The 10,558-nt window shown below is 39.2% G+C and overlaps 1 protein-coding gene across 1 annotated transcript; it reads right to left on the bottom strand.

The window, feature by feature from the left end:
* Positions 1-210: 210 nt before the first annotated feature.
* Positions 211-9,940, bottom strand: LOC116422730 (zinc finger protein 383-like). Its single transcript, XM_031961823.1, has 4 exons — positions 9,723-9,940; positions 8,727-8,795; positions 825-1,339; positions 211-309 (listed from the first exon to the last, which is right to left on the bottom strand). Exons 1-4 carry the CDS (start codon positions 9,799-9,801, stop codon positions 211-213), a joined length of 762 nt encoding a protein of 253 aa, XP_031817683.1. The 5' UTR covers positions 9,802-9,940.
* Positions 9,941-10,558: the final 618 nt, after the last annotated feature.

Genomic DNA, 10,558 nt, shown 5'->3' with positions numbered 1-10,558 from the left:
GTGTGTGAAAGCCTTTCACATTCATTACATTCATAAAGCTTCTCTCAGTGTGGATTCTCTGATGTACTACAAGGCAGGAGGGCCTTGTGAAAGCCTTTCCACATTCATTACATTCGTAAGGCTTCTCTCAGTGTGGATTCTCTCATGTAATACAAGATAGGAGTTATCTGTGAAAGCCTTTCCACATTCATTACATTTGTAAGGCTTCTCTCAGTGTGGATTCTCTGATGTACTACAAGGTAAGAGCTCTTTGTAGAAAGCCTTTCCACATTCATTACAATGATAAAGCTTGTCTCCAGTGTGGATTCTCTGATGGACAGCAAGATTGGAGAGATATGTGAAAGTCTTTCCACATTCATTACATTCATAAGGCTTCTCTCCAGAGTGGATTCTCTGATGTGCTACAAGGTAAGAGCTCTTTGTAAAGCCTTTCCACATTCATTACATTCATAAGGCTTCTCTCCATTGTGGATTTTCTGATGCACAGCAAGGTCAGAGCTCTGAATGAAAACCTTTCCACATTCATTACATTCATAAGGCTTCTCTCCAGTATGGATTCTCTGATGTTTATGAAGACTGGAACTCTTTTTGAAAGCCTTTCCACATTCATTACATTTATTAGGCTTCTCTCCAGTGTGGATTTTCTTATGTGCAATAAGATAAGAATGATATGTGAAAGCCTTTCCACATTCATTACATTCGTAAGGCTTCTCTCCAGTGTGGATTCTCTGATGTTCACGAAGATTGTCACTCTGTGTGAAAGCCTTTCCACATTCATTACATTTATAAGGCTTCTCTCTAGTGTGGATTCTCTGATGTTTAGCAAGACTGGGATGATGTATGAAAGCTTTTCCACATTCCTTACATTTATAAGGCTTCTCTCCAGTGTGAATTCTCTGATGTTGAGCCAATTTGGAATTACACTGGAAATCCTTTCCACATTGATTACATTTGTAAGATTGTTTTTCCGTGTGAATTCTCTCATGTTTAGCAGTAGATCGCTCTCTCAAAGCCTTTCCATGTTTCTTACATTTATAAGGCTTCTCTCCAGCAGGGATCTTCTGATGCTTGGCAAGGGAAAAGCGTACAAGAAAAGATTTATCACATTCATGACACTCGGGTGTCTTCTCTTCAGGATGTATATTCTTATCTTTAGCAACCCTGGAACTCTTTCTTAAAGCTTTTTTGTGTGTATTCCTTTCACAGTGTTCCTTTCTAATACGGTTTCTATTGTGCTTAGCAAAAACAGCCCTATATTCACTATATTGAAAAAGGTCTTTCTTTGAGATCATTTTCAGATTTGCATTCATCTCCTTCATATCAAACCATGTCTCTGAATCTGAAAGAAACAAACACACACATCTATAAATATACACTCTAATGCTGGCTGATAATAAAATCACTGACTTTTTTTTTTTTTAAGTGGGAGAGCATTTTTTTTTAATTATTTATTATAATTTTTTTTATTGACAGAATATATGCCTAGGTAATTTTTTACAACATTATCCCTTGCATTCACTTCTGTTCCAAGTTTTCCCTTCCCTCCCTCTACTCCTTCCCCTAGATGGCAAGAAGTCTTATACATGTTAAATATGTTACAGTATATCCTAGATACAATATACGTGTGCAGAACCAAACAGTTCTCTTGTTGCACAGGAAGAATTGGATTCAGAAGATAAAAATAACCTGGGCAAAAAAAAAATAAAAATGCAAACAGTTTACACTCATTTCCCAGTGTTCCTTCTCTGGGTGTAGCTGCTTCTGTCCATCATTGACCAATTGGAACTGAGTTAGATCTTCTCTTTTTCAAAGATATCTATTTCCATCAGAATACATCCTCATACAGTATCACTATTGAAGTGTATAATGATCTCCTGGTTCTGCTCATTTCACTTAGCATCAGTACATGTAAGTCTCTCCAAAACTCTCTGTATTCATGCTGCTGGTCATTTCTTACAGAACAATAACATTGCATAACATTCATATACCACAATTTACACAACCATTCTCCAACTGATGGGCATCCATTCATTTTCTAGTTTCTAGCCACTACAAACAGGGTTGCCACAAACATTTAGGCTCATACAAGTCCTTTTCCCTTCTGTAGTATCTCTGGGATATAAGCCCAGTAGTAGCACTGCTGGATCAAAGAGTACGCACAGTTTGATAATTTTCTGGCCATAATTGCAGATTGCTCTCCAGAATCGTTGGATTCGTTCACAACTCCACCAACAATGCATCAGTTTCCCAGTTTTCCCGCATCCCCTCCAACATTCATCATTATTTTTTCCTGTCATCTTAGCCAATCTGACAGGTGTGTAGTGGTATCTCAGAGTTTTCTTAATTTGCATTTCTCTGATCAATAGTGATTTGGAACATTTTCATATGAGTGGAAATAGTTTCAATTTCATTATCTGAAAACTGTTTGTTCATATCCTTTGACAATTTATCAGTTGGAGAATGGCTTGATTTCCTATAAATTAGAGTCAATTCTCTATATATTTGGGAAATAAGGCCTTTATCAGAACCTTTACTGTAAAAATGTTTTCCCAGTTTGTTGCTTCCCTTCTAATCTTGTTTGCATTAATTTTGTTTGTACATAGGCTTTTTAATTTGATGTAATCAAAATTTTCTATTTTCTGATAAATAATGATCTCTAGTTCTTTTTTGGTCACAAATTCCTTCCTCCTCCACAAGTCTGAGAGGTAAACTATTCTATGTTCCTCTAATTTATTTATGATCTTGTTCTTTATGCCTAAATCATGGACCCATTTTGATCTAATCTTGGTATACGGTGTTAAGTGTGGGCCCATGCCTAACTTCTGCCATACTAATTTCCAGTTTTCCCAGAAGTTTTTGTCAAATAATGAATTCTTATCCCAAAAGTTGGGATCTTTGGATCTGTCAAATACTAATTGCTATAGTTATTGATTTTTTGTCTTGTGAACCTAACCTATTCCACTGGTCAACTAATCTTTCTTAGCCAGTACCAAATGGTTTTAGTGACTACTGCTTTATAATATAGTTTTAGATCAGGTATAGCTAGGCCAACTTCATTTGAAAATCATTGACTTAATTTCTCCAGGCAAAGTTTTGAAAATGAAATGGACCGATTCAATCATTTTTAAATGCCATTAGCTGACACCAATAAAATAATTCAATGAACACAGAGTTCTATTCACAATACAATGACATGGGACCCCCACAATAAAGGTGAGACAAAGGCAAGGTTCTCATAATTTAGAAACCAGGTAATCCCTGCATGAGATTAGAACTCAAAACTAGAAACTGAGGCTTCTCAATCCACTGCACTAGACAGATGTTCTCCATTTTACTTACAATCTTTTCTTTCAAACACTACCTAGCTCTGCACCCTTGGAAATGTGTTTCTTTGCCTCAATTTTCCTGTAGAGTGAAGGTAATAATTGTACCCACTTCCGAGGTTGTTGTGAGCATCAAAAGAGATAATAGCTTTAAAAGTCTCAGCACACAGTAAGCACATATGCTTGTTAAATACTATCGTTGTCACTGATTTTGATTCTCTCCACCTCAACTCTTCCTTCCTTCATAAACTTCCCTCCCTTCTCTCTTTATATACATATGTCTGTTGAACGTGATGCATTTCAATAAAAACACTTTCCTTTGCCTGGATTAGCTAAGAATAAGTTTCATAAACTGTTGCTTAATTTCAAACCATCTCCAAGTTTATATGCTGGATTTAAAACTTCTTGAAAACTTCTCTTTGTATACCCAGGGTTCAATGCAATGCATATAACAGAACAGGTGCTTAATTGATGTGTATTGATTGGTTGATATTCTCCAGGGCTGATCATATGGCCTAACCCCACTTCAGTGCTTGCATGTTGGTCCCACTGAGGGGCCAAATCTATGTTTGTATTTCTGTCTCTTTCCTGCTCCCTTTCACCTATGAACAAATTCCATAGTGAAGATAATAAGGGCCTAGGGCTCCTGGTGCTGTTATGGAATAACCACAAGTCTTTCCCTCCATATTCCTAATTAAGGGAAGCTTTCAGTTATGTAGTGACTGACTTGGATTTAAGTGAGGGAGGGCTGCCCAAGATCACCGGCTTCACTTTCTCCCACAGAGCCATCTGTGTCCCGTGGCCAGGTACAGATTAGGATTACTACAGATGGCTCTGGTTGCAGCGGGAGACCTGGGCCTTCTTAAGGTAAGGTCTCCAAAAGATCTCCTGTGACTGAGGCTGCACCCATTCAGTATTAAGGCTAAGGAGCAATGGAGGCAAAGAATCTCCTCTCTCACCTAGGCTAAAAAAAATCTCAATAAGTAAAAAGGAATGAATGTATGATTCTGGGTAGAACCTCAGGGTTTCTGGACAAAGCAGAAATGACTTCAATTTACACTCAATCTGAGTCAATCAGGATCCAAACAAAGACCAAATGGGGTTTAGCAAGGGACCTATGGTTGCTCAATGAGAATCAGACTGATTTTGATTTAAGGTTTGTTCCTTAAGAAAGGAATTGGGGCACAGTGGATAGAGTACCAGCCCTGAAGCAAAGAGGAACTGAGTTAAAATCTGGCCTCAGACAGTTAATACTTCTTAGCTGTGTGTTCTTGGGCAAGTCACTTAATTTTGGGGAGAGGGCGGAGGGAGGGAGGGGAAAAATCAGAACAGAAGTGAGTGCAAGGGATAATGTTGTAAAAAACTACCCTGGCATAGGTTCTGTCAATAAAAAGTTATTAAAAAAAATAAAGTCCAAATCCTTTATTGTCTCCTTCAAAAAACCCTGGTTAGTTTTCTTAAAGACCTAACTCTTTCCTTGGTTTCGAGAGCTCTTGTTGCCAGTCCTTTGTTTCTTCCAGCTTTAGCCTCTGCTCCCTTCAAATCTCCAGTCAGCACAAAGGTGGAAGATGGAATGAATCTTGACTCCGCCTCTGAGAGCAGGATTGTGGGTTCTGACTTGTGAATCTCTTCCACTGAATCCTGACTTGTGAATCTCCCAAAGTCTCTAGTGGGCTAGTCCTTTAGTGGGTTCCTCCTTATATATGCTCTCTTAAAAGTGTGAACTCTAAAGGTGTGAAAGGTGTGAACTCTAAACTAGAGAACTGTTAAGTACCATGCTAAATTAGATAATTATTGTCTCTGTCAATTCCAGTGACTTAGCACCTTGTAAGAATCCTACCAGCTCCCACTTTCTTTTGATTTAGAACATAGGTGGTCATGACCTCCCTGTCTTCTTAAAGAGGTGAGACCCCCCCCCCCAAAAGAATGTGATCATACCTTCCCTGACTACTCAAAAAAGGAGTGAAAACACTATAAAAAAGGAAGTAGTCACGCCCTCCCTGACATCTCAGGAAGGGAAATGAAAACACCAAAGGAAATGGGAAATCAAATCAGATTAGCAGGTTTTTGAAGGGGCCCCACTTGAAATAGGTATACATAAATCCATCAATATGGGAGGTATTACACATAATTACATAAATTACATAAGCTATATAACACAGGCTAGTCACTACTAGCAATAGACGGTTCTGAATATAATGTCTTTCATTTATGGTTTATGAAATAAAATGTAACGTAACGTAACAAATAACATGAATCAACATGAGGAATTATACATGTCCATAAGTCCTAGAAATGGTCTAAAACCAATCTATTATCCATTAGTTCATGTGCCAAAAATCCAATAATTCCTGCAAGTTTTGAAGTCCTGTAATAGTCTTATCAAGAATTTTTCACCTCAAGGAACCCAATGATTCCTGATGGTTTTCAAGTCCTGAAACAGTCTCATTATTAGCCATGCTCTTTCAGTGTCAGATGTTTCTTAGATCTTCTCCTTTGTTTTGAGGTTTTTTTTTCCTTTTCTGTCTATCTCCAGGTGCTCATTGCCACTCATCTGTTTCCTTCTCCATCTGTAGGAATACAATCAAACCCTCTCTCCCAGGCAGTTAATCTATCTAGTCCTTTTATTTAACATTTTCTAGATCTCTTCATCACTTGGCAATTACTGAACTGTTTGCACTGGACACTGCCCTTTTGGTTTAAAAAGCCTGTATTCTCCCCAACTGTAATCCTTTCTGTTAACTGATTGCTTTTGGCTGACTTTCACATTCATGACCTTCTAAAGACTCTCTGGGTGTAAAATCAACTGCCATCATCCCCCTGGCTTTTGAATGATATCTTGGGCTGGGCCTGCTTCATTTGCCTGGGTCAATCTACATTCTGAGACCCAGTAGAAACCCTTGTGGCATTTTGAACATGGGGTTTTGGGTTTTATTCTCACCCTTTCCTCTCACTCTATCTCTTTGCCTACACTGAGCTCTCAGATGTCCAATTTTTCCACACTGAAAACATCGACGACTCTCTCTAGAAGTCCCTTGCCAAGAGGGAACTTGTCTTCCCATGTTCATCACAATCTGAGTATAATAAGCATTTGTGCCCACTGTGGACGTGTCTTATGATCTCCTCTAAAGGAGCATCTTTGTGTAGTCCCATATAATTCTTCTGCAAACCTCATTAGCATTTCCTTAGGCAGATGTCTGGTCATTATTTCTGTAGCTGCATTTTCTCCAATGGTTCTTGTGACAGATGTTTGCAAACATGCCACAAAATCCTCAAAGGGTTCATTGGGACCTCGTCTATTTTTGTGAAGGTTTATTCATCTTTTCTGGGAAAGAACCCAAGCTTTTATTGCAGCCTTAGAAATTTGCTCATATACTGCTTTGGGACAATTAATCTGTTCTGAATTCTTCCATACTCTCCTTCACCTGCTAGTTGATCAAAAAGTGATTTGTACATTAACTCCTGTTTGCCTATTCCATCTGGCTTGAATCCTACATAATTCACAATACTCTGAAAGCCACAAAAGTTTTCTCCAGGTTCTAAAGATGTCCTTGCTATGGATTTCCAATCACTCAGGGTTAAGATTCCATAAGCCAAACTATCTAGTAACATCTTAACATAAGATGATATAGGCCCATAAAGAGTGCAACCTTTTTTCAAAACTTTAATTTTTCCCAGATCAAAAGGAGATGATCTTCTCCTTTTTGACCTGCAGAATCAATCTCTCAATCACAGGGTATGCATGTATCAAATCAGATACATCCTGTCCTTCATTTTTACCTTAACCAATGCTTTTTCTAATCTGTCATAGGCTAGCTTCATAGGTGGTGCTGAATATGTTTCTGCCTCTCCCTTCCTCCTTCTCCCTCCACCATTAAGGATTAATTGAGGGAAGAGGTCAGGGATTGGGAATGATTTAATTTCTCCTGCTAGAATTCTTATCTGATTCTTCATCCTTTTCACCTAGATTAGTAGGCTCCACCCTACTGCTCTTTCTTCTTTTTCCTTATTCTAACACTTATATAATTTCAAAGCCAGTTGATTAAATTATATGTATTAATGTATTTTGGAAATTGATTTTGGATTGGAATTGTAGTATTCAACTAATTGTTCTCCTACTAATTTCCACTCATTTGGATCCATTTTTTCCCCTTAGAAAACCAAGGAGATGTGTACTGTACAGTTTCTAAAAGTTCAGTGAACTGTTCCAAATTATAATCAAACCTTAGCTTTCCAGAAGTCTGACAATGCTCTCTAAACATTTTCCTTGAAGAATGAAAGCAGGCTGTTTTCTAAAGATCTGTCCCATTTTAGTTGAAATACTATTTAGTTCTTTAACAAAGTTTCCTTGTTGTACTCACCCTAATTTCTGGGTCAAGGAGACTTTTCCACTGGATCACAATCATGTCTGTCTCACATTTAGAGCCACAATGTAATGTTCTCTTCTCTAAAATATAATCATTCTCTGGCAGCAGATTTCTTAGGGGCTTCTGGAGGCAGCCTTCCTATCAGTTCAGAGTAATAATCACCTCAAATGCAGTCAGTTTTAAAGTCCAAATCCTTTATTGTCTCCTTCAAAATACCCTGTTAGCTTTCTTAGAGGTCTATCTCTCTCCTTGGTTCTGAGGCTCTGCCACTAGTCCTTTGTCTCTTCCAGCTTCAGCCTCTAGCTCCCTTTGAATCTCTACCAGCACAAAGGTAGAAGATGGAATGAATCTGACTCCGCCTCTGAGAGTGGGATTGTGGGTTCTGACATGAATCTCCTCCACTGAATCCTGACTTGTGAATCTCCGAAGTCTCTAGTGGGCTAGTCCTTTAGTGGGCTCCTCCTTATATATGCCTCTAAAAGTATGAACTCTAAAGGTGTGAAATCTGAACTAGAGAACTATTAAGTACCATGCCAAATTAGACAATTATTGCCTATCAATTCAATGACTTAGCACCTTGTAAGAATTCTAACAATTTTGAATCCTCCTTATTTTTGCTGAATACAAAACTTTTAAAAATTGTTCTTTTCTATCTTTTCTATTTTGTTTTAGTTTTAAATAAATATCAAAAAGTAAAAATAAATGCCTTTGGTCTTAAGGAAGGCCCAAGAAAAGCCATATTAAAAAGCCTGAGCCCTCTTCTTTGGTTACAGATAGTTGGATGTCCCTAATTTCTAACAAAGACTTCCACTAGGATCATTGATTCCTAATCAGAAGGAACTGAAAGACCATGGAGTCCAACACCTCATTTACAAATGAAGAGACTGAGGTTCAGAGATTGAGAGAAGTGCTCACTTCTCTATCCTATCACAGAAGCCTGAGATGGGATTCCAAACCAGTTACCCTGTCCCCAGGCCTGGCACATGAAGAAGCCTCCTGGGATAGCAGCCTGCACCTCAGCTTGCAACTCACTCACCAGTACATGAGTTCCTCAGGTCTCCTCTTTCCACATGGGAGATGAAATCTTCTCTGGGAACTGGAAGTCCTGAGAGGGGAAGATATGGTGTGAGCCTTGAAACTTGTCATTATTTCTCATTGCAATAGGGCTGAGGTGCAAGGGCCATGGTGGTTCAAGGACAACTCAGAGATGGTTTTCAGGGTGCTTATTGCCAGGGAAGAGGGCAGAGGAAGGAGGCCATGTAGGTTATCTGGAATCAGAAGATCCTGATTTTGCTGCCTCCTTCACAGCAGGATGGCCACATCCCATACCTCCCATTTTCTGAACATCAGAGGCAGCTGGTGGCACAGAGAAGGAGCACCAGGCCTGCAGTCAGGAAGCCTCTAGTTCAAATTTGGATTTAGACACATCCTGGCTATGTGACTCTGGCAAGTAATTTCATGTTTTTGCTTTAGTCTCCAGGCCTGTAAAATGGGATAAAGATGCTGCCCAAAACAAAGTGGTGAATAAGGTGAAATAATGTGCATGAAGGATTGTGCACTAGGCCTGGATCAAGCAAATGTAGGGAAAGACTTCCTCCTTCCTTTTTTCTCCCTATATCTGTACAGGCCTCTGGGGGATGTAGGAAGAAAGAACAAGGACTCACTGCTCTGCTGGTAATTTATGAGTTATACTAGGGCAGTGAGGTAAAATGTATTTTTTACCCAAAAGAATATTGCCAAGATAAAAAAAAAACCCTAAGAGGAAGAGGGTTCTTTCTCCTATCCCATGTTCAGGAAAAGAGCAGGATCAGTTTCCAGAAGGTTTGTAGACACAAGTGCTGCGTTCCCATCGTACAATGCAAACACCACTCACAGAAGAACCAGGCAGCAGGAGGACCCTGTCTCTTAGGGACAGGAGGCAGCCTTGGCCTTTCTAAGAACTGATAAAATCCTGGAACTCTGACCCCTAGGGAGGAGATAATGACACTCCTTTTGATGGTAGTTCCAGAGTTCCAAGGGAAGAGTTGCTTACCCAGGGAGAGCAAGTTCTTGGCATTCTCCAGCATGACCTCCTTGTGCAGCTCTTTCTGATCCGGTCCAACAAACCCCATTCCTCTGGGCTAAAGTCCACAGCCACATCCTTGAAGGTCACCAACCCCTAAAACACCAACACCCAGAGGAGTTAAGAGTTGAAGTAAGTTTCATTACTGACCTAATCCAATGCTCCTCAATTTGGAGAAGGGACCTGAAGCATGGAGAAGGGATTTGCCCAAAGGTGACAGCCCTTACAGGATTTAGAGCCAATTTTGTGTTTCAAATTTCAGAATCACACACTTCTTAATGGATTCTGCCAATGGTCATCAATTTACAAAAGCAAACTGAAGCAGAAAGAAGGGATTTACCCAAAGGTCACATGCTTTATGAGAACACTTGGAAGCACAGTCATGAAAAGGCCTGTGACCTACACTGTACACAGCTGGTGTGGACACAGCTGCTGACATGTTGTCTTCCATGTCAGAATGGAAGTTTTAGGCAGGGACTGATTTTTCCTTTTTGCATGTCCTATATTCGAACAAAGCCTTTACCTTTCTAAATTCAGTCAAAACAACTGAAGCAATGGTAAAGGCTGAGAAAGGCATGAGCTGAGTATGATGGAGTTATTCTAGAAATACTTCATTGCAGCCGAGAAGTCTCAGGAGATAAAGAAAATACAATGGAATAAAGAAAACCTACCAGGAAGCAAAGAAACTCTGGACAGCTCCTGAACCATGGTGCATTTTATGTAGGTTTGTTTTATTGAATCTGCTCTTATGTTCTCTGATTACCTGAAATTTTTTTTCTTTTCTTTTTTGTATTTAAGGTTAAAAG

The sequence above is a fragment of the Sarcophilus harrisii genome, chromosome 3, assembly GCF_902635505.1.
Source record: "Sarcophilus harrisii chromosome 3, mSarHar1.11, whole genome shotgun sequence".
NCBI classification, from domain to species: domain Eukaryota; kingdom Metazoa; phylum Chordata; class Mammalia; order Dasyuromorphia; family Dasyuridae; genus Sarcophilus; species Sarcophilus harrisii.
Note: the sequence above shows the minus strand (reverse complement) of the source record. Positions and strands in the feature narration are given on the sequence as shown.

Excerpts from the sequence above, each read along its gene's own strand:
- LOC116422730 (XM_031961823.1), bottom strand. The coding sequence starts at position 9,801 with ATGGGGTTTGTTGGACCGGATCAGAAAGAGCTGCACAAGGAGGTCATG. Across the intron at positions 8,796-9,722 it reads CAAGAACTTGCTCTCCCTGG|GACTTCCAGTTCCCAGAGAA; the intron begins GTAAGCAACTCT and ends TTCCCCTCTCAG. Across the intron at positions 310-824 it reads TCATACATCATCCCAGTCTT|AGAATCCACACTGGAGACAA; the intron begins GCTAAACATCAG and ends GCTGTCCATCAG.